The sequence below is a fragment of the Gymnoscopelus braueri genome, assembly GCF_963280865.1.
Source record: "Gymnoscopelus braueri genome assembly, chromosome: 22".
NCBI classification, from domain to species: Eukaryota; Metazoa; Chordata; class Actinopteri; order Myctophiformes; family Myctophidae; genus Gymnoscopelus; species Gymnoscopelus braueri.
The window spans coordinates 10,111,761-10,137,120 of NC_137624.1; the positions used below are offsets into that span (position 1 = coordinate 10,111,761).

Consider the following 25,360-nt stretch of genomic DNA (forward strand, 5'->3'; position numbering starts at 1 on the left):
AAGAAGATTGTTACGGCTCTAGCAGTGATTTTCAAGCATTTTAATTTCAAGGACCCCCAGTTTGACATGCATTAGGGCTACGGACCCCCATTTAATAACATTTCTATCTCTGGGACCCCAATTTGTTTAGTAAAATCAATGTTAATTTAACCCTGAGAGTGTACAAATGGAACCAAATGGACCCGTTAGGGTCCATTTGGTTCCATTTGTACACTCTCAGAGTTGCAGACCCATAAGGGTCCATTTGGTTCCTAACTATCTATCATTTAGCTGGGGACCACCTGGAATCCCTTCAAGGTCCCTGGACCACTGGTTGAGAACCACTGCGTTAGAAGGTTAAGGAGAACTCCTTCTAACGCTATGGAATGGATCAGAGCTAGGGCCGTTGTTAGCTTGTAGATCTGTTCTACTTTGGCAAACGATAACCGTCATACTGTGTGGTCCATGTAAGAAGCCTGCATGGGATTGATTGATTGAATATACTTTATTAACTGTTCATAAGGATGCTATATAAACCCAAGAAAGCCAATGGCTTGTTTCCATTGGGGTCCTGTGTACAGTGGTGTAAAGTACTCTTACTCAAGTACTGTACTTAAGTACAGTTTTGAGGTATTTTTTACTTTACTGGAGTATTTCGAATGTTCTGAAGCAAGCCTACTCGATGATTTTATTTACTCAAGTAAAAGTAGTATCTCACAATGTAGAAGTATTCTGTTGCAAGTAAATTACTTGAAGTAGCATACCAAAGTAACAGTAGGCCTACTCATTATGAATGGCATTTCACAATTGTTGGGGATTTGGCTCCAATATGTCAAAAATAGCAGATCTACAAGCTCACAATGTGTCTCATTGCAAGCTTGTAGATTTGTATTTTTGAAATAATGTATGTTTTGTAATGATCTAAATCTACACTGTAACTTGTAACTAATGTTTTGTAATGAGATGTATACAATATTGAAAAATGGGAATAGTCTATGTATGGTATTTCCATTTTTACTTCCATATTACTATAGTAGCCAACCTCAAATGTGTACTTAATTAGGCTAAAGTCAGTCAGTATCTGTGTAAAGTTACTTTCCACCACTAACATAATAAACTGACATATCTTTCTGTTTCTCTCTCCCTTTTCACAGCTGTCTCAGCTCTCTCTCTCTCTCTCTCTCTCTCTCAGCACTCAGCCTCTCTCTCTCGCTTGCTCGCTCCCGCTCTCTATTTCTCTCTCTCCCTCCTCTCTCTCTCCACAGAGCAAGATGGAGCTGTATAGCATCCAGTTGATCAACAAGTCGCCTTCCTCTGGATGTGCAAGTAAGTTATAGCTCTTATTTGACCAATAATTCATTACTGTAATCAATTTCTGCTGTTTGATGTTTAGCTCGTTCACCTCACTAGATCCAAATTTTTTTTTTAATGCAATTTGATTTGGAATTTAAGGAATCTTTAGTTAAGAATAACAATAGTAAACTAATGTTGTGTTTTCCATTGCAGAGCGTTCCAGATGGGCGAACAGGTTGATCGTGGACGTGGACAACCTTAGGGACCGCCCCCTGTCCGATGACGACATGGAGGTCATCACAGAGTGCATCCCAGAGCTGTACACCCGCATCGACCAGACGAGGGACCTTTCCTCTCTCACACTGGACCGCAAGGAGCTGCTCAGACCTCCAAAGGACTTCGGGAGGTACTTCACAGCGGTGCCTCGTGACACCTACACATTCAGTGGCTTCAGCAAAGCCTGGGGATGGCCCGCTCCATCCCCACCCCCCGTGAAGACACCGGCGGTGATGTCCACTGAGGATACTGTTCTCTACCAGGTCTTCTCCGGGTCTCTGGTAACTCCGCCCCACCCCACCACCCTAACATCACCCTTCAATGGGTGGAGGCACGCCCGCAACCAGTACGACCTCGTGGAGGTCTCTGGTCAGCAGCTGCCCAGAGTCATCTCCTGTGTGGAGACGACATGGGAGAAGGGGGGACGGGTGCTCCATCGCCAGTTCAGGGTGTCCGTCTACAGGACAGACGGACAGATGATGCTGTCCGTGTTCTGTAGCTTCCCCGGAGATAAGGCACGGAGGCGTATCGTCTTCAGCGAAGACGGGGCGCCTTCTCCTTCTACCCGGCGGAAGAGGGAGGCTGATGTCGATGAGACCATCGTCAGAAGCCCCCCTCGAAGCAAGCCACGTCTAAGACTGTAACGCAGACAGACGTGGGATTGTTGAAACACCCATTCAAAGCCGGAGGGAAAACCACTTAGAAGTGGAGGCGCATGGGGCACCTGGAACCCTTGAAAGGGGCTGCTGGCACCACCTGAAGGAGAGGAGGGGCAGGAGGAGCCGGGACTGGAGTAGATGCTGGTAGAGAACAGTAGCCTCAGTGGACATCACCGCTCCGGGACTGGACTAGATGCTGGTGGAAACGGTATGTGTAGATGTGACGGGGACACCACTTGAAGGAAAGGTGCAGTTTGTGTGAGTAGGTGAGTATGCCTGTCACAATTATTACATAATCGTCTAATCACAATTATTTGAGATAATCAGTTGTTTTTTGCATAAACGTAATAATCATTTCCATGTTAAAAATGTTCATATGTTTTAAAAAAAATGACAAATAGTGGAAATAGCTGATCTACAAGCTCAAAACGCATCGCGACGCGTTTTGAGCTTGTACATCAGCTATTTCCACTATTAATGTTTTATTTTATGTGTTGTCATATCTGCCCTGTGCAACTTTTGTTTACGGAGGCACTGACATCAGACGCATCCTCTAACCCTGCGTCTGATGTCAGTGCATCGTGATAGGATCAGGTTGGCTGATGCCAGGGTGTGTCCTTGCCTCTGGGGCACACTGTTGCTCCGATTGTATGTTTGTGATATTGATAGGTCGTTTAATGTTAAGTTGAGGTTAAATTAAGGGGTGGTTGTTGACTTTTTATTCTGTTGGCTGACGAATTGATAGGGTTTTGACTTTTAATATCGGGTATTAATGGTCGTATTAGAAATGCGTGTTGTTCAGGAAATGCACCCCCCCCCACCCCCCCAAAAAAAAAAAAAAAAAAACATTTGTCTGTCTATGTGATGGTCTCTAGCCCTGGCGTCTTGCGGGGTCTGGCTTTACAGTAGGTAGCGTCTTGCACCTGAGCTTTTCTGTTGACTAACAACTTTCTAGGGTTTTGACTAGCCCTGGCGTCTTGCGGGGTCTGGCTTTACAGTAGGTAGCGTCTTGCACCTGAGCTTTTCTGTTGACTAACAACTTTCTAGGGTTTTGACTAGCCCTGGCGTCTTGCGGGGTCTGGCTTTACAGTAGGTAGCGTCTTGCACCTGAGCTTTTCTAAACTTTCTAACTTTCTAGGGTTTTGACTTTTAACATCAAGTAGTAATAGTCGTATTAGAAATGCTTGTTGTTCAGGAAATGCACTCTCTCCCCCCCCCCCCCCCCCCCCCAAAAACAAAAAAAAACATTTGTCTGTCTATCTGATGGTCTCAAGCCCTGGCGTCTTGCGGGTCAGGCTTTAGGTAGCGTCTTGCACCTGAGCGTTTAGAGTCTGTCTGTTTTGTCTGTTGTCTGTTTGTCTGTCTATCTATGGGGCGCCTGGGTGTGGTAGAGGTAAACGCACTCTCCCACCACCGCAGCAGAAAGCTGGGTTCAACACCCAGCAGTAACGGCGGTGCCTCCATCTTGGCCAGGCGCTCCATCAAACACAATTGGCCGTGTTTACGGGTGGGAACTTAATCTGCCGATGGATCAAGTGACCGTCCTTTTTGCTGCACAGCTACTGGCAAGTGTGTATGGGAGGATGCACACAGTAGTTTATACCTCTCTCCAGCTGTGGAGGTGGTTGTGATGCCAGCAACAGGGACTTAAGGACACTTGGGGACAATTGGGAATTGGTGATGACTAAATTGGGATCTCCTCCTAGGATTGTCACCTTGTCGTTGGTGGAGGAGCTTGCGTTATCCCAGTGACCCAGAGAGCTAAGCTCCTGGCAGGTGCCACCATGCCAGGCAGCTCAAAGGGTAAGGGGTCAGACTAAGGACAATCCATAGTTAAAACAAACATGTTACAGAAACCAAAGCATTCCAGGCAGGAGATGCCAGCCACGACAACACCTGTGCAAGGTAGACGCCCCTCCTGGGAAGGTTTGGGCATGAAATGAAATCTCCTGGACTCAAAAGAAACCATCAGAGATGGCCTGACATGTAAGAACTATATTATATTAACTGTTGTATGACTCATTATGCCAATATTCCTTTAGTATTGTTTATGATGTGTTCAGAACAGAGCTCTGCTGTGAAGGAAACTGAGGCAACACTTTACTAAAGGCTGGGTCTATAATGCATTCTTAAGGCTTCATAACACACATTATAAATATTTATAATTATGCATAACGACTTACAACAAGGTTTATGAAGAATTATGAGTGCTGGTCATAATTCTTTATAAGCTTAGAGGAAAAGCACATATTTTTTATTTCAAGGACCTCCAAATTGACCCTGGGGGTCCCCGGACCACAATTGGAGAACCACTGGCTTAGGGAACCACTAAGGCAGAGTCTTTGCTTGAATTGTCATGGTTTAGTTTCTGCACCACCTTACAGTCCAAAAGGAAGTAGATAAAATAATTAAACCAGAGGGGTGGTGGGCAGTGGTGTAATGTACTGTAACTTAAGTACATTTACTGTACTTAAGTACAATTTTTAAGTATTTTTACTTTACTGGAGTATTTCCAATTTTCCGTACTTTTACTTCTACTCCACTACACCTCAGAGACAAATATTGTACTTTTTACTCTACACTACACTACAGTTATTTGAAAACTTTAGTTACTTTGTAGATTTTGATTATTATTACAAAACATACATTACCCACTTCAGCCCTATATACATTTCGACCATTTGAAAATAGCCGATCTACAAGCTCACAATGAGCTGCTATTTTCAAAAGATTTTTATACATTTGAAAACTTTGTGAAATAGGACATTCTGCATAATGAGTACTTTCTACTTTTGGTACATTTTGATATGAATATTTTTGTACTTTTAACTCTAGTACATTTTGACTACTTTTTCCACCGGTGTTGGGAGGGACTGCAGGATTTGCAGGACTTGCATTGTAAACTAAATTGAGTAAATGTCCTGGTTTTCTGTTCACACTACAGGCTAGAGGAGACCAACAAGGCCCTGGAGGAGACAAAAAGAAACATCTCACTGAGGAGCAGTTTGTCTGCTCTGAGCTGACCTCCACCCAGGAGAAGCTGTAGCCTACAGCACCGCTGACCAGGTGAGGAGTGGGCAGCCGCCCATCGCTTTTAATACCGTAGATTTAACTGACTGGGTCGCAGAGGAGACGGGGGGGCTGTCAACCAGTGTAAAATGATCCTAAAGATTAGTAGGAGTTGCAGTATGTTATGAACACTACAGCAATTCTCTCTGTCCTCTGGGCCTAAAACGCTTGGTCTTGGAATGGAACAGCAGGCCTATTACAGCTCATTTCTTTCTACAAACCTCTTGTTTGTAGAAATTATTTTGGGGGGGGGGTGCTACTCCTAGATGATTAGCTTAATGTGCAACATTGTTTTCTCACTCAACAGTAAACAAACCAACATGCAGTATAAGTGTGTACAGGGTATCTGCACATTTCTAAAGTGACAATTTAGGGACTTTTAAGACCCTTTTAATACCAAATTGTAAAATATTATGTAAGAAAGAGGAACCAAGTAAATGTAATGCCTACAATTCCTAGTGCTTGTCAAGGTGGGGGGTCCCCAGTAAAAAATATGATTATTTTGGGGAGTCACAGCCAGAAATGTTTGGAAACCCTTGGTTTTACCTTTTTTTACTTGGTTTAGACAGACGATGGTTTAACCAATTTAGACCTGAGGCAATTCTGAAACGCCTTCTAACTGAAGTTTTCTGATTTAAAAAGAAAAGAATAATGATTATGATGATGTATAGCCTGCCCTACACAATCACTATAAAGAAAACTATAATTGTTTTTCTACTGCGACATGTTGTGTTGCTATAAGCATTAAGACAAAAAAGTTAAGAGATGCAGTTATGTAAATGTTTCTGACTTTATGCGCCTCAACACAGCAGCAACGAGAAAGATAATCCCAGTCTGACTTACCAGGAGCAACACTTTTCTCTCATCAGACCATACAGGAACGGGTGTGCAATCAATCACAAAGTAGATTTATTAGCAATCATTCACTGTAGTAATTATTCTGCTGTAAATGACCTTAATGTGATGTTGTGTGTTTGTCCTCTCCAGCTGCTGAATACAGCCCATGTCAGTACCAGTGATGTGTCAGGACTCTACGCTAAGCTGGACAGGGAGAAAGAGGTGATACTCAATTCTTTGTTTTCAGATGGATTTCTTCATATTTTTGTTTCTTTGGATTGAACATCAGAGTGCATTCTATCTGATTTTATTTAGGTTGCAGTAAGACAATCCAGTAATCTATTTTCATATTTATTTTTTAACCTCCAGGTGGAGCACCAGAATAGTCAGCCAGAGCTCCTTATCCAGGCGTCATCTCAAAACTTGACTACTGTAACTCCCTCCTTACTGGCCTCCCGACATGCTTCACTTAAGCCCCTCCAAATGATCCAGAATGCCGCAGCACGCCCCGGTCTTCAACCAGCCAAAATGTTCACGTCTCGCACATTTTCCGCTCCCTCCAATGGCTCCCAGTTGCTGTTTGCCTACAAGGCAACCAAAGGCATGGCACCACTATACCTTCAAAGCCTGATCCAAACCTACAACCCCTCTTGTTCACTCAGATCAGCTAACGCAGGAAAGCTGTCTGAACCTTTCTTAAAACCCCCGGGACAACGCTCCACACATCCCAGACTCTTCTCCCTCTGGCTCCCAAACTGTGGAACAAACTCACCATTGCAGTCAGAACTGCAGACTCACTCCAAAGGTGGGAGTGAGGTAGAGTCTCCACCTCCCCCCTAGCACCCCCTAGTGCTTTACTCTCCCTGTACCTCTTCCTGCCACCTTTTGCCTCCCTTGACGCTAGCCACTGACCAAGACATGGCTACCTTGCAGATATATCTTGGTTATTCGTTCTCATGTTTTTGTTACTTAGGCTTGTTTTTCTTGACTATGTTAAGACTGTAATTTAGATAGCAGGTTATTTAAACAGATGCTAGGTTCATTATTTACCTGGTATCACATAGTTTCATTGTACAGATTATTATTTGTGTTACTATATTGTTTAGACTGATGCTAGGATCTTGGTTTACCTGTGATCCTAGTTTACTGAGGCACTTACTGTCTCTGCATTTGTATGTGTTACTGTTTACCTTGTCTATTGTAAGTTGCTCTGAATGACCGCGTCTGCTAAATGCCTAAATAAGTCATTGTAATATTGAAGCAATTCAAACCGTGTTTTAATATCTTCTCATGCACTTTTAAAGAAGCATCATTCCAATCCATATACAACTCAGACATTGTATGTCTTGATTAATTGAATACATAGGACCACAATGGAAACAAATCCTCAGGGCTTTTTGTGTTATTGTATAACTGTGCCTTTTTTGCAAACTGTTAAACCTTCGGGGTCGAGACACCGGCCCTTGACCTTTTAGGATAGTGTTAATAATGTTGGAAATTCGTGTACAAGAGTCAGGTAGTAAATTATTATGGACAGGAGGTGGCGGTGTTGCACACATTACGCCTAATGGTGTTGGGCAAATTGCATTGATTCCAAGACACTGAATGGAGTTGAATACTTAAGTAACCATCTAATCAGGTTATTCCATAAGATGGGTGCAATATGTTGTTCATTTTTTAAATAAAGCAACCTACTAGATATTGCACCACTTAAAACTTCCCAGAAATCCTGTTTTCCCACCTCAGGAATAAAGACCTATCATTGTCTCTATTCAATTCAGACGGGAGACATCTGATCTGCCCAACAACAACATTGCTGTATATTAGCCTAGCCTACACTATTGGTAGCACACAAACGTTTGACCGTTTCTATAAATATATAACAGCATGAAACTTATGTTAAACCGTGTTTGTTCATGCACTTTAAAGTATGTATTTCTGATTAATTGAGTACAATGTAAACAAGCCCCTGGGGCTTTTAGTTATACTTTTATCATAACCTTTCACTACTAACTGTACTGTTAATAATTGTGTTAATAAAGTATTCAATCAAGTATTCAGTCCAATCTGTATACAACACAGACCACCAGGAGTGGGCTTGAGCCCTGTGGGCCACCCGAGTGAGGCTAACCTTTTCTATGTTGAACACAAGGCAGGCACTTGGACCCAAGTTACAATCCAGGTACATTCAGTCTGGAGTTGAACCAGGAAATGGAATGTCATGATTGTATAACAGGTTGTACCAAATTACATTTTAAAGTTCAAAGCAGTGTGATGTTTTCTTGGTTAAATAAGTGTTAAATAGCTCTGTATTCCCATAGCAATCATTATGTTACGATATGTCTTCATTTGATTTGACATGGACATCACAACCAGTGTTATACAGACATGCAAAAGTGTCACTTTTCAGCTACAGTCACCTTTTTGAACCCAAATAGGGCAATTGTGTGACACCTGACCCGAAAGAAAACAACATGTCACCTTTTTCACCTCGGGGCTGTCTGCATGCCTGGTTATAGCACGAGTGATAATTTAACACCTGTCCACAGGAGGCTTTTTTAAGTAGAAACACTAATCTAAAACCCAATCATAATAGTAATAATTAACCATTAATCAATCAGACCCAATACATTAACCTGTGAAACAAAAGTAGATATAATCATTCCAATAACCAGTCAAACTATTCATTTGAGCAGTTGTTTCAACCATAATTTGAGCCCTTTTAAACACATTACCATCTCTCTCTAGTTTTAGATCCGTAGGAAAAGAGTTCCAAAGTTTTACCCCCTTTACTGAGAAGGCAGACTGTCCAAATGAGTTTTTGCACATGGGAACAATACAATCACCATTTGTTGAAGCCTGTGTAGTTGCTCTAGTCTGGATTCATCATTCATAAACCCCTTACTTAACTTGTAAAATGGACCTGAGTTGTAACTGTACTTGGTATGATTTTTTCACTCTTCGCCAAAATAGTCAGTTTATCATCTCACAACGTGACATGTTGTGATCTTGTAGATCGGCTATTTTTGGTGAACGTCCCCCCCCACCCAGAATACTAGGGATGCTGGGGTTAAACTGTTGCCACAAGAAAACACGTAACAACTCACAGTAAAACATTGTTCAAAAACACACATGAATACATAATTTATTCATAACTGCTCTAATGGGTCGCACTGCATGATGCACATTTTCCAGACATCTCAGACCGAGCATGAACAAATGACAACAAATCATCCATTCAAAGTGAAAATTACAAGTTTTTTTCGAAACCGTAAGGCGTAAGGTTCATGTCCTACCTGGGATTTGAACCCGAGTCTCCAGTGTGGGAGAACAAACTTCTACAGTTCTTTCAAGAATCCCTGTGAGCTTCAGGCAGTACTACCTGTCAACCAGTACGTGTGTCCTAACCCAACAGTGGGAGAGTAGAGAGACCACCTCCAACCACTGCAGGTGGGTGGAGTTCAATCCAAGACCTTAGTGCAAAAAAATGTTGCCTCTATATATTACCAAGAAAGTAATTCTAGAAATAGAAAGGGACTTCTCTAAATTTATATGGCATGGTAAAAGATCTAGACTAAGTATGAGGATATTGCAACTGCCCAAGGACAGGGGGGGATTGGCATTCCCAAACATGTTATTTTATAACTGGGCCTGCCACTGCCGTACCATACATGAGTGGGTACATGACTATCTTACTGGTGGACCAGAACCCCTTGAGACATGGGAGTGCTCTCCCTATGTACTACTAGCAGAACTCACAAATATACAAAAAATTACACTTTAAATCTTCTGATAGTCCAATACTCTCAAATTCGATAAATATTTGGAAAAACATGATAACCTTTATGGGAAGGAAGAACATGTCCTCATACTTGACACCACTCACAGGCAATAGACAGTTTGACCCTGGAGTTAGGAGTGCCGTTTTCCGGTCTTGGTATAATAAAGGTATTAGAGTTATAGGAGACCTGTTTGATGCCAGTGATGTTCTTATGTCATTCGATATGATTAAGAACTCATTCGGAGTACCTCGGAATGACTTCTTTGCTTACTTACAGGTTCGCCACTTTATCAATAATGACACCAAGTTTCCTTGAGACAAGCCTCTTCTTGGGCCTTTAGAGGACTCTATTATGCATTTTACTAGGAAGAAAGGTTTGATTTCTTACTTCTATGATAATTTTCAGTGCTTCAACACACAAAATATAGATATTGTGGTGGGAAGATGGGAAAAGGATTTACAAACTGAGTACGACAAGAATTGTTGGGACGACTGCATTAAATCATCTCAAACTACCTTTATAAGCAACAGATTCAAAGAGATGCAGTATAGGATACTACATAGACAGCAAAGGACACCCCAAATCCTAAACAAAATTGACCCTGATAGGTCCCCTTTATGTATCAAATGCAAAACTGAGGTTGGTACTTATATACACTGTTTCTGGGAGTGTTCCAATATTTCCAAATTCTGGTCTTGTGTAGTAAAAGAATTGAGTTCAATTTTTCAGTCTAAGATCTGTAAAGATCCTGGGCAATTTTTATTAGGGCTGCCATCTAAATTTGGGGTTCTAGATCCTAGAAGAGCTAAGCTTCTAGATAAGCTCCTCTGTGTGGCCCGAAAATGCATTTTATTCAACTGGATTCACGAAAAACCTCCATCAGTAACTCAGTGGTATAGAGAAATATATAGGGTACTCCCAATGGAAAGACTCAGTGCCAAAATAAAAGGGAAAGAAAATAACTTCATGGATATATGGCAGCCACTGATAGATTATTTACCCAAGGATCTATCTACCTTGATTTATAAGGGAAGTGATTCCATAGATTGGAAAGCCCCGGTTGTACTTTTACAATTTAACTTCTGATGTGCTCTTATGTGTTTGTTTATCTGTATGTATGAATATTTAACTGTATGTGTGTCCATAGCATTGCCACTGTAATATGCCGCTTGCCCTCCTTTATTTGTTAATATTTTGTGTTTTGTTTTTTGTGTTTTTGTTTGTATTGTATGTCTTTTAATTTATTTTTATTTGAATTTGTTTAATTGAATAACATTCTGATTACAACTTCTGTATAAAAAAGGAAAAAGTCAATAAAAAGTTATTTAAAAAAAAAAAAGAAACATTTACTTAGTTCACACATACAAAATAACTGCAGAATAGACAAACTAACTACAGACTACTACGTTTCAGTTTTGTATAGAATAGGGTACTGTAGGTAGTTTAATGAACAAACAGACTTTTATTGATTCCTAGGGAAATGCAGGTGTCATAGCATCACTACTATGCATGAAACACTAAGGTAAGAGGAAATAGATAGAGAAGTAGTAAGGTAGCAATAAGAAAATAAGACAAATAAAACATTAAAGAGAAGACTTAAAGAAAGTCTAGCCTGGCCATCTTCATCTGGCATATTATATAGTTTCTTATAGCAGCCAATCAATTTAATATATCTTAATTATTGGCTACGGTCTTTGTGCTGTTCTCTGTGAAGGCATGTGAAATTAAAACCTTTCCCTACAGGCATTTCAGGCAACACAGCATGAGTAATCGCTACAAACATAAAAACTATTGTGGAGTGGAATAAAATTCCTCTAAAATCCAAGGTTTCCATGGCTGCAAACCAAAGCTTATCTCAATCACAGCTTCTCAAAATCACAGAATAGAATCATGCATGAGGTCTTTCAGAGTAAACTCAATCAGTGGAGCTACTCTTCACAGTGACTTTAAAAAGACTTGTTTTGCATTATAGACTACCTTTAGAGCCAAAAGCCTATTTGATTAGCCTTTTACTGTTATGGTCAACTGTTGAATTGAAATTCCCCAAAAAATCGAATTGTTGTCCAAAGGTTATTGGATGGTAATTAATGTTTGACTGACTAGCTACTATAAGGTAAAATAACTGCTAGCCTACGACACAATGCTCTATTTAATCATAAAAGAAAATAATTGCACTGCAGATTATGGAGAAAAAAAATGTAATACAAAATTGTGGAATTTAAACAAAAACGACAGTTGAATGCTTAGATGTAACTGATCACTTATAAGAAAATAGAAGTACTGAGTGCAAACGTTTTTCTTTCTTTCTTTTTTTGTTTCGTTAAACAGAACAGTTATATCTCCCTAAACTGAAATATTCAAAATAATTTAACAGAGCGACACAAGACAAAACCAGATAATGCAAAGTAAGCATCATCATGGGTACCACACTTATTAAGCATCCACAGTATTCTCCTACTCAATCATATTTGTCTCTTTTAAACCCTGCTTGAATTTTAAGACTTGTTTCCAATATTTGTATGGAACAAATGTAAATAATTCAGAGCCAGATAGAGTGGCAGACAACAGTTGGAGATGAGTAAGGAATCTAAGGATGCAAACTCAGTGGTTCTCAAAGTGGGGTCCGGGGACACCCAGGGGTCCTTGAAGGGCCCCTGGGTGACCTTTACATATCTGTAACTCAGTGAGTGAACAAATGGACCCAATTTGGTAGCCTCACATCAGCAGTTAGTTTTCCCCACCACTAGCCAAAGTGACGCAAGGGGACTTTTAACAGGGCCATACCGAAAGTAGGTTGCTTTATTCGGATACGTGCGTGTCACTGCCCACCCCTGCCGGTTCTCTGATTATAATTGTTTTAAATAGGCTCTGTCATGATTAATTGACCACATATATGAAGTTAAACAACTAAATTCTATCCGAACGATATCTTAAAAGTAAATTCCGTGCCTCAAAAAAGACGTTTGAGAGTGATTTCAAGTTTTAAAACCAAAACCAAAAACAGCGGACATAAAAACATGGCTGCCGTTCCATTTTGGTCGGCTGCACTCGGTTCCATTCGGTTTCACTCGAACTCGCCACCTGCTTGGCCAACCTTCGCTGTCAATCACAGAACAATGAGCGAGGACGCTGATAGGAGAGTTCATGTTATGAACTCCGGAGAAACGCCCAGACAAGCCTGTAGGCCAGACTCACTACTGAAATCAAATACAAATGAGATTTCCGGAGGGAGGGGTTTACCAGGCTACCAATTTGGTTCCATTTCTACACTCACAGAGTAACGGGGGTCCGTGGCCTAATGGCATACCGAACTGGGGGTCCTTGACATGATTAAACGTTTGAGAACCTCTGCGCTAACTACATTATGTTGAAGTTATCTGGGAGGATGAGCTACTGCTGCCAGAGCTCTTTGTCTTCTGCCCCCTGGTGGCACTGGGCTGGCGCTGCACTTTCTGGCTGGAGGAGCCCTCTCTGTTCATGTTCTTGTCACTGTGACCAGCTCCTGCTTTACTGCGCACTGTGAGCACAAAACAAACACAAAACATGAGACACAAGATTGTGTCTGTATGACCTACATCACAGCTTTCAAATAACTTCTTACAAAAACTGAGAAAACATGCATCAGAAAGATGAGATACAGTGGGTCATGATTATGTTCTTTCAATATTGCTTAAAGTACACATATCAACATCCACATTAGTTGTAAAGGGGCACAAAAGCGCTTTTTTTAAAGATCAAATAAACACTGAAGTCACACAATTCTATTTTAACCTAAGTGATTTTTGTTATCTGTGTCGATTCTACATTTACTATTATACACATCGTAGGCGCTGGGCGTGGAAATGACAACTGTGCTGCGTCAGTCGGAAACCAGCAATGACACTTGTGCTCATGGCTGCCCACTTTGAGCCAGGTGTATGTAAGATAGGGCCCTATAAACACATTTCCCACTGGACAAAACACACGCTGGATTTTGTCTTGAGTGGGAAAGGCTACAATCTGCCTTCATTGCCAGGACTGGACTGGAAATGGCTCTGCAGTAGTTTCAGGTATTTCACCAAAATAACTATATCTACAACTATGAAAACCATATGCTGCCCCAAGTTACAGACAACTTGATGAATACTATGAAGATATATTAAGTTTATCATATTTGTAATTCACTTTCTAGCCCCTTTAAAACAACAATTGACAAACACAAGGTGAATACATCTACCTGAATGAGATGATGGCAATGATACACTTTTACAACACCCTTGAACAGGTTCAGTTGCGCTTTATATCCACACACATGCACACTAGGGGTTTCACCAAAAACTAGTCAACACTGTCGGCAGTAGTCAAACTAATCGACTATTATAATAACTACTAGTCGACACTGTTGGCAGTAGTCAAACTAGTCGACTATTATAATAACTACTAGTCGACACTGTTGGCAGTAGTCAACTAGTCATGGACTGCTCTTTCTAGATGTTAACAGATATACAGTTGTTGCTTGTTGATAGGGAACAACAATATAAGACAATTTTTCCATAGTTTTTGTGCAATGGGTGTGAAATGGGGGTCGGGGGTATCATGATCCTTTAAGTTTATTCTTTATTTATATTATGTACAAGGTAACAAGATCATCTTAAGTATTGGATTACAGTTACCATTGTACCTACAGTAAATCTCTTGATGACAACTCCGTACTTTGATAAGCTTTTGTTAGAATGACTAAAATTACTATTTATTTTCTTTTTGTTTCTTTGTGTGGTCCTACACAGTCAGTGTGACATGCCACAGTAAAATTCTTCAACTTCCTGCCTTCCAAAATACAACTGTTATTGTCACCTGACCAAGAACTCCTCTCTCGTTTTGTCACTGAACACTTAAAAGACTTAGAAGTCAACTAGTCAAACTATCAAACTATTATGAAAAACTTGGCAACTAGTAAAAATCAATAGTCGTGAAACCCCTCTTGCACACATGCATAATACATGCATAACACACACATTCAAACTCCCATGTCCTCGTTTCCACGGTATGAACAAAACACGTGTCATTCAGATACACCCCTAATTTGATGCAACAGGCACTGTACTGTATGTGTACAAAACACGACTTGCACCCGAGGAGAAAGGCAGGCCAAGCATACGAATGGAGCTACACAACACAGCGCAGCAACGGGGACCTTGAGAGTGAGCGTCTTGCTGGCCGCAGACCACAATCTTAGTGTTGACCCTGGTGGGCCGGGTACCAGAGGATGAAGGGGGAGGTGCAGGAGGCTTAGGGCTCTTGCCAGAGACCACACTATCATCTTCTTCAAGAAACAAGAAACAAGAGGCTTTTTTGTGGATTTATAATATACACCTAAATTAAAACCACAAGAAAGGAAAATGACAGCACATGTAGTGAGTGAGTGGAGATGTGCTGCTGCTGGTACACTATTAAAAAAAAGAAAGCAAACGTTTTATATTCTCTCTCTCCTCAGTGTCCCCAATGAGAGGAGGCGAGCGTTCAGAGAAAATAGCAGATCCACAAGCTAAGGACTGCTATTAGATCTGCTATTTTCAGCAAAGACATTTGGTGTAGAGGGAAATACTATCAGACACCAGTCAACAAAGTATATACGTAGGGTGGTTAAAGGGGATGTGTAAGTATATGTTTTTGTTAGAGTCAAAGCTCTATATTACGATAGTAGTCATTTCTATAGAGAGTGTTCGTTCAGTAACAAGGGTCTCCCTAGTCTCTTTCCGAACTCTTCCACTATCTTCAAATGCTAAAGAGAGTCTGTAATAGACTCTGTACATGGCTGTAGTTCTATTTTCCAGAAAGTGACATGAACATTTCCTGTTCCGGCTGAGTTTCCCTTAGCTTCATTGGCTCAGCTCCATACTCTTTGAACAAGAAACACACATGACACTTATGTGTTTCCGGTTGAATTACTGCAACTCCTTATACTCTGGGCTCAGCAAAAAGGTCATCTCCTGTTTTCAACTGGTGTCAAATTCTACAGCTAGGTTAAGTTCAGGGTTGATTTTAAGATTTTACTGGTGACTTTTAAAGCCTGGCAAGGCCCTGCTCCCAGCTACATCAAATCTGTTTCCGGTTGAATTCTTGTTGAAACACAGCGTGTGTTGTGTTTGTGGTAACTGACCTCTGTGTTCTGCAGGTGCTGTGGTCAGACTGGTGGTGTGGGAGGTGGTCGACGAGTCTCCCAACGTAGCATCAGCTATCCTCTGCCCCGCACACATGGACTTCAACGTCTGGAACACTGCCTGAGGCGCCACGTTCATCTTCAACAGATCCACAATGATCCTAGATGGATAAAATAGCAGCCATGTTTCCATTTAGCCTGCACAGCAAAACCCTCAGTGTTCCATTTGTCCATTTGTGACTGCGAGCGTAGAAATGCAATCATATGGACCGACCCTTGCGGGTCCATTTGGTTACATGTGTACATTCTCAAAGATAAAGCTGTGTTCCGGAACTTCTTTTCATGCATAAAACCAATCTGTATGTATGGTAAAGCAGTGGTGTGCCATGACAAGTCCAGGTGTGCTTTGGGATTTAGTGACAACCACACATTATTATTGCAATACAATTTTGGCATTTAGCAGACGCTCTTTATCCAGAACAACTTACAATAAGCAAGGTAAACTCATACATCAACTGCAGAGAGACAGTGTAGTGCCTCAGTAAACTAGGATCACAGGTGAACCAAGAACCAAGCATCAGTCTAAACTCTAAACAATATATTATACTATCAAAAAATGATCTGTACATTGAAACTATAGAAACTATAGGATACCAGGTAAATAATGCACCTACCATGTGTCTAAATAACATGCTATCTAAAATAATGTTTTACCTTTGCATAAGTCTGCATGGTCATCGAGGCTAGGTCAAGTGCTGCTATGATATGAACAACTATACAAAAAGTTATGAATTCTTTCTTTTTTAAATGTACTATACCCGTAGAGGCCAATTCTACACCCTAAAGAAATATGTATTTCAAAGTTTCCGTCAGAGCAAACCCGAGGTTCCAGATTTCATGTGAGCAGTTCATGTTAACAGTGTGGTTGGCTCATTGTACTGCCTGGTTAACTGCTTGTACTGCCTGTAACTTTAAAAAAAAATCATCAATAAAGTATTCAATCAATCAATGGGGGTCCTTGAAACTAAACAATTGGATAACCACTGGGTTATATATTACATGAACCTACTTGAAGATCTCTTGATCTATGGTGATCCCAGCAGCCTGGGTGAGCTCGAACAGCTCGCTCTCCTCAGCGTTGAGAATCTTCTTCTTTTTCATGGCATATTTCTGGACATTACTGGTCACCAGCACATCAGGGGCGCTGGGCGCAGACTGCCCAGACTGTTGATACATCACTGACACCTAGAGAAATATGCAATTACAATGAATCATAACCAGTGGTGGAAAGTAACTGCATGTACATGTACTCAAGCACTGTACGTAAGTACAATTTTGAGGTACTTTTGAATATATTGGAGTATTTCGATTTTTCAGTACTTTTACTTCTCCACTACATCTCAAGAGGCAAATATTGTACTTTTACTCCACTACAATTATTTGAAAACTGCCGTTACCAGTTACTTTGTAGATTTTGATTGTTATTACAAAACATACATTAACCACATTCAGCCCTATATACAGTACATTTCTGCCATTTGAAAATAGCCGATCTACAAGCTCATTGTGAGCTTGTAGATCTGCTATTTTCAAAAGATATGTAGACATTTTATACATTTGAACACTTGTGAAACGGGATATACATTTTTGATACCAATACTTTTGTACTTACATTTTGATACCAATACTTTTGAAATGTAATTCCAGACTTTTACTTAACAGAGTATTTTTACATTGCAGTATTGATACTTTTACTGAAGTAAAAACATTGAGTACTTTTTCCACCACTGAGCATAAACACCAGTGGTGGAAAAAGTACTCAAATGTTTTACTTAAGTAAAAGTATCAATACTGCAATGTAGAAGTACTCTGTTACAAGTAAAAGTCCGGAATTCAAAATTTACTTGAGTAAAAGTACGAAAGTATTTGTATCAAAATGTACTTAAAGTACCAAAAGTAAAGTACTAAATGTTTGAAAATAGCAGATCTACAAGCTCACATGATGCGATGCGTTGTGAGCTTGTAGATCGGCTATTTTCAAATAGCCTATGTATAAAATAGGGCTAAAGTGGTTAATGTATGTTTTATAATGTAATAATTTAGATCTGAAAAGAAACTAGTAACTAAAGTTTTCAAATAATTGTAGTGGAGTAAAAGTACAATATTTGCCTCTGAGATGTAGTGGAGTAGAAGTAAAAGTATTGGAAATTGGAAATACTCAAGTAAAGTACAAATACCTCAAAATTGTACTTAAGTACAGTACTAGTAAATGTACTTAGTTACTTTCCACCACTGGTTAACTTGCATTGGTTCCTTTCTCACTAAAGACTACACTCTAGCTCGAACATACACTTTAACAGCTGTTAATAATGATGAACATACGGTCTCGACAGATAAATACGTTCCGATTGACAGATTATTCAAAAACAAACCAGCCTGACCATAGATATAGAAACCTTTATATGTCTATGAGCCTGACATCAACACGGTCCCACATAAAACACGTCATCATTGTGCGACCCCATCAGAAACGCGTCATCCCACGGAGGGACACGCCCCCTTTGGATTACCGTATTAAATATTATTATTATTTTTATCATGGATCAGTGGTGGAAAAAGTACTCAAATGTTTTACTTAAGTAAAAGTATCAAGACTGCAATGTAGAAATACTCTGTTACAAGTAAAAGTCCGGAATTCAAAATGTACTTCACTTGAGTAAAAGTACAAAAGTATTGGCATCAAAATATACGTTAAGTGCCAAAAGTAAAAGTACTAAAATGTTTGAAAATAGCCTATGTATAAAATAGGGCTAAAGGGGTTAATGTATGTTTTATAATATAATAATTTATATCTGCAAAGTAACTAGTACCTAAAGTTTTCAAATAATTGTACTGCAGTAAAAGTACAATATTTTCCTCTGAAATGTAGTGGAGTAGAAGTAAAAGTATTGGAAATTGGAAATAATCAAGTAAAGTACAAATACCTAAAAAATGGTACAGTACTTAAGTAAATGTACTTAGTTACTTTCCACTGACAGTGGTGGAAAAAGTACTCAAATGCATTACTTAAGTAAAAGTATCAATACTGCAACGTAGTACTCAGTTACAAGTAAAAGTCCGAAATAAAACATTTACTTGAGTAAAAGTACAAAAGTATTGGCATCAAAATGTACTTTAAGTACCAAAAGTAGAAAGTACTCATGCAGAATGTCCCATTTCACAAGTTTTCAAAAATGTATACAAATCTTTTGAAAACAGCAGATCTACAAGCTCACAATGCTTGTAGATCAGCTATTATTATTTTTTTATTTTTTTACATTTTCTCCTCTAAACGTATATGTGTCACATAATGACCAGAAAGAGTCTTTTCTTTTCTTATTCGAAATCAAAACAAAAATAATAGCGTTGAAAGTTTGAAATGAGTTGTTATTGACAGCTGACCAATCAGCGAGAAGCGAGAGCTCACGTGGAACGCCCATAGGTGGAATGCCGGTACAAACGCGTGAAGCACAACGTTCTACGTCAGATGTGTCTGAGACTTTGAAAGAACCAGTCGCATTTAACCAGAGCTTAACAGTTGCTTTAACACTAACGGACGGAACCAGTGACCACCAACCAGAAGAACATCTACGGATTGTTTTATCTACTTTTGTCTACTTTTTTCTCGCAGCAGTGCTAATTTGTTGCTTTTCAACCAGCTTTTTCCTACAACTGGTGAGTTTGATGTAGTTTCATAATGCTCGGGCGGGGGGGTTAGGGGGGGGGAACTGTCATTTTAATGCTATTTTATTGATTATGTTTGATTGTAGCGTGAGCTGCTGTTGAAATAGCAGATCTGCAAGCTCACAACACGTAGCTATCTCAACGGCCGTTGCTGTCATGGTAATGCATGGCGTTATCACGACGCCTTGTGAGCTTGTAGATCTGCTATTTTAACAGCCGTTGCCTTCATGTTAACCAACGCGACGCCAGATGCATCGCGAGGCGTTGTGAGCTTGTAGATCTGCTTTTTTAACAGCCGTTGCCGTCACGTTAACTAACTAAACTAAATAACGTCGGTTACCGGTAACCGAAGTTTACCGTTTACCGTTAATGGCCGTTGCTGTCGTCGTTATGATCGTTGTCAAAATAACAGCTAGCTTGTTTCTAGCTGTGTAACGTCTGTCTCTTATGTATGTTGTGGTGTTGTTTTTCTAAACGCTCTTGGGTTTAAGGTGTAAATGTCATTGTAATTGGTTGTACTGTTGAAATGAGCATTCAAAACGTCTCATTGTAGCTTGTTTACATTGTAAATCAAAGGGATTGGCGCTGTCGTTCAAAAGACGTCAAGCTAACAACCTGAATGGATTTGTGGAGGGGGCCGTTAATTGTAGCTCTGGTCCATAGCGTTAGAACAGTGGGTTTCAACCTTTTTCATGTCAAGGACCCCCAAATTGACACTTAGTAGCCCGCGGACCCCCCATTTCAAAATATATGCCAAGTACGGTACCCTCATAAGAAGATTGTTACGGCTCTAGCAGTGATTTTCAACCATTTTAATTTCAAGGACCCCCAGTTTGACATGCATTAGGGCTACGGACCCCCATTTAATAACATTTCTATCTCTGGGACCCCAATTTGTTTAGTAAAATCAATGTTAATTTAACCCTGAGTGTACAAATGGGGTCCATTTGGTTCCATTTGTACACTCTCAGAGTTGCAGACCCATAAGGGTCCATTTGGTTCCTAACTATCTATCATTTAGCTGGGGACCACCTGGAATCCCTTCAAGGTCCCTGGACCACTGGTTGAGAACCACTGCGTTAGAAGGTTAAGGAGAACTCCTTCTAACGCTATGGAATGGATCAGAGCTAGGGCCGTTGTTAGCTTGTAGATCTGTTCTACTTTGGCAAACGAAAACCGTCATACTGTGTGGTCCGTGTAAGAAGCCTGCATGGGATTGATTGATTGAATATACTTTATTAACTGTTCATAAGGATGCTAAGAGGATAAACCCAAGAAAGCCAATGACTTGTTTCCATTGGGGTCCTGTGTACAGTGGTGTAAAGTACTCTTACTCAAGTACTGTACTTAAGTACAGTTTTGAGGTATTTTTTACTTTACTGGAGTATTTCGAATGTTCTGAAGCAAGCCTACTCGGATGATTTTATTTACTCAAGTAAAAGTAGTATCTCACAATGTAGAAGTATTCTGTTGCAAGTAAATTACTTGAAGTAGCATACCAAAGTAACAGTAGGCCTACTCATTATGAATGGCATTTCACAATTGTTGGGGATTTGGCTCCAATATGTCAAAAATAGCAGATCTACAAGCTCACAATGTGTCTCATTGCAAGCTTGTAGATTTGTATTTTTGAAATAATGTATGTTTTGTAATGATCTAAATCTACACTGTAACTTGTAACTAATGTTTTGTAATGAGATGTATACAATATTGAAAAATGGGAATAGTCTATGTATGGTATTTCCATTTTTACTTCCATATTACTATAGTAGCCAACCTCAAATTTGTACTTAATTAGGCTAAAGTCAGTCAGTATCTGTGTAAAGTTACTTTCCACCACTAACATAATAAACTGACATATCTTTCTGTTTCTCTCTCCCTTTTCACAGCTGTCTCAGCTCTCTCTCTCTCTCTCTCTCAGCACTCAGCCTCTCTCTCTCGCTTGCTCGCTCCCGCTCTCTATTTCTCTCTCTCCCTCCTCTCTCTCTCCACAGAGCAAGATGGAGCTGTATAGCATCCAGTTGATCAACAAGTCAGAGCGTTCCAGATGGGCGAACAGGTTGATCGTGGACGTGGACAACCTTAGGGACCGTCCCCTGTCCGATGACGACATGGAGGTCATCACAGAGTGCATCCCAGAGCTGTACACCCGCATCGACCAGACGAGGGACCTTTCCTCTCTCACACTGGACGGCAAGGAGCTGCTCAGACCTCCAAAGGACTTCGGGAGGTACTTCACAGCGGTGCCTCGTGACACCTACACATACAGTGGCTTCAGCAAAGCCTGGGGATGGCCCGCTCCATCCCCACCCCCCGTGAAGACACCGGCGGTGATGTCCACTGAGGATACTGTTCTCTACCAGGTCTTCTCCGGGTCCCTGGTAACTCCGCCCCACCCCACCACCCTAACATCACCCTTCAATGGGTGGAGGCACGCCCGCAACCAGTACGACCTCGTGGAGGTCTCTGGTCAGCAGCTGCCCAGAGTCATCTCCTGTGTGGAGACGACATGGGAGAAGGGGGGACGGGTGCTCCATCGCCAGTTCAGGGTGTCCGTCTACAGGACAGACGGACAGATGATGCTGTCCGTGTTCTGTAGCTTCCCCGGAGATGAGGTACGGAGGCGTATCGTCTTCAGCGAAGACGGGGCGCCTTCTCCTTCTACCCGGCGGAAGAGGGAGGCTGATGTCGATGAGACCATCGTCAGAAGCCCCCCTCGAAGCAAGCCACGTCTAAGACTGTAACGCAGACAGACGTGGGATTGTTGAAACACCCATTCAAAGCCGGAGGGAAAACCACTTAGAAGTGGAGGCGCATGGGGCACCTGGAACCCTTGAAAGGGGCTGCTGGCACCACCTGAAGGAGAGGAGGGGCAGGAGGAGCCGGGACTGGAGTAGATGCTGGTAGAGAACAGTAGCCTCAGTGGACATCACCGCTCCGGGACTGGACTAGATGCTGGTGGAAACGGTATGTGTAGATGTGACGGGGACACCACTTGAAGGAAAGGTGCAGTTTGTGTGAGTAGGTGAGTATGCCTGTCACAATTATTACATAATCGTCTAATCACAATTATTTGAGATAATCAGTTGTTTTTTGCATAAACGTAATAATCATTTCCATGTTAAAAATGTTCATATGTTTTAAAAAAAATGACAAATAGTGGAAATAGCTGATCTACAAGCTCAAAACGCATCGCGACGCGTTTTGAGCTTGTACATCAGCTATTTCCACTATTAATGTTTTATTTTATGTGTTGTCATATCTGCCCTGTGCAACTTTTGTTTACGGAGGCACTGACATCAGACGCATCCTCTAACCCTGCGTCTGATGTCAGTGCGTCGTGATAGGATCAGGTTGGCTGATGCCAGGGTGTGTCCTTGCCTCTGGGGCACACTGTTGCTCCGATTGTATGTTTGTGATATTGATAGGTCGTTTAATGTTAAGTTGAGGTTAAATTAAGGGGTGGTTGTTGACTTTTTATTCTGTTGGCTGACGAATTGATAGGGTTTTGACTTTTAATATCGGGTATTAATGGTCGTATTAGAAATGCGTGTTGTTCAGGAAATGCACCCCCCCCCCCCCACCCCCCAAAAACAAAAAACAAAAAAAACATTTGTCTGTCTATGTGATGGTCTCTAGCCCTGGCGTCTTGCGGGGTCTGGCTTTACAGTAGGTAGCGTCTTGCACCTGAGCTTTTCTGTTGACTAACAACTTTCTAGGGTTTTGACTAGCCCTGGCGTCTTGCGGGGTCTGGCTTTACAGTAGGTAGCGTCTTGCACCTGAGCTTTTCTGTTGACTAACTACTTTCTAGGGTTTTGACTAGCCCTGGTGTCTTGCGGGGTCTGGCTTTACAGTAGGTAGCGTCTTGCACCTGAGCTTTTCTAAACTTTCTAACTTTCTAGGGTTTTGACTTTTAACATCAAGTAGTAATAGTCGTATTAGAAATGCTTGTTGTTCAGGAAATGCACTCTTCCCCCCCCCCCCCCAAAAAAAAAAAAAAACATTTGTCTGTCTATCTGATGGTCTCAAGCCCTGGCGTCTTGCGGGTCAGGCTTTAGGTAGCGTCTTGCACCTGAGCGTTTAGAGTCTGTCTGTTGTCTGTCTATCTATGGGGCGCCTGGGTGTGGTAGAGGTAAACGCACTCTCCCACCACCGCAGCAGAAAGCTGGGTTCAACACCCAGCAGTAACGGCGGTGCCTCCATCTTGGCCAGGCGCTCCATCAAACACAATTGGCCGTGTTTACGGGTGGGAACTTAATCTGCCGATGGATCAAGTGACCGTCCTTTTTGCTGCACAGCTACTGGCAAGTGTGTATGGGAGGATGCACACAGTAGTTTATACCTCTCTCCAGCTGTGGAGGTGGTTGTGATGCCAGCAACAGGGACTTAAGGACACTTGGGGACAATTGGGAATTGGTGATGACTAAATTGGGATCTCCTCCTAGGATTGTCACCTTGTCGTTGGTGGAGGAGCTTGCGTTATCCCAGTGACCCAGAGAGCTAAGCTCCTGGCAGGTGCCACCATGCCAGGCAGCTCAAAGGGTAAGGGGTCAGACTAAGGACAATCCATAGTTAAAACAAACATGTTACAGAAACCAAAGCATTCCAGGCAGGAGATGCCAGCCACGACAACACCTGTGCAAGGTAGACGCCCCTCCTGGGAAGGTTTGGGCATGAAATGAAATCTCCTGGACTCAAAAGAAACCATCAGAGATGGCCTGACATGTAAGAACTATATTATATTAACTGTTGTATGACTCATTATGCCAATATTCCTTTAGTATTGTTTATGATGTGTTCAGAACAGAGCTCTGCTGTGAAGGAAACTGAGGCAACACTTTACTAAAGGCTGGGTCTATAATGCATTCTTAAGGCTTCATAACACACATTATAAATATTTATAATTATGCATAACAACTTACAACAAGGTTTATGAAGTATTATGAGTGCTGGTCATAATTCTTTATAAGCTTAGAGGAAAAGCACATATTTTTTATTTCAAGGACCTCCAAATTGACCCTGGGGGTCCCCGGACCACAATTGGAGAACCACTGGCTTAGGGAACCACTAAGGCAGAGTCTTTGCTTGAATTGTCATGGTTTAGTTTCTGTACCACCTTACAGTCCAAAAGGAAGTAGATAAAATAATTAAACCAGAGGGGTGGTGTAATGTACTGTAACTTAAGTACATTTACTTTACTTAAGTACAATTTTTAAGTATTTTTACTTTACTGGAGTATTTCCAATTTTCAGTACTTTTACTTCTACTCCACTACACCTCAGAGACAAATATTGTACTTTTTACTCTACACTACACTACAGTTATTTGAAAACTTTATTTACTAGTTACTTTGTAGATTTTGATTATTATTACAAAACGTACATTACCCACTTCAGCCCTATATACATTTCGACCATTTGAAAATAGCCGATCTACAAGCTCACAATGAGCTGCTATTTTCAAAAGATTTTTATACATTTGAAAACTTTGTGAAATAGGACATTCTGCATAATGAGTACTTTCTACTTTTGGTACATTTTGATATGAATACTTTTGTACTTTTAACTCTAGTACATTTTGACTACTTTTTCCACCGGTGTTGG

At 41.0% G+C, this 25,360-nt stretch overlaps 2 protein-coding genes across 2 annotated transcripts in view; one reads left to right on the forward strand and one right to left on the reverse strand.

Moving 5' to 3' along the window:
* zbtb7c (zinc finger and BTB domain containing 7C) overlaps window positions 1-25,360 on the forward strand; it is a 400,030-nt gene that overhangs the window by 298,893 nt on the left and 75,777 nt on the right. The window lies entirely within an intron of this gene.
* On the reverse strand, window positions 12,748-17,340 carry LOC308077907 (mitotic-spindle organizing protein 2-like). Its single transcript, XM_080418894.1, has 4 exons — window positions 17,104-17,340; window positions 16,035-16,195; window positions 15,069-15,197; window positions 12,748-13,412 (listed from the first exon to the last, which is right to left on the reverse strand). Exons 1-4 carry the CDS (start codon window positions 17,268-17,270, stop codon window positions 13,258-13,260), a joined length of 612 nt encoding a protein of 203 aa, XP_080275020.1. The 5' UTR covers window positions 17,271-17,340; the 3' UTR covers window positions 12,748-13,257.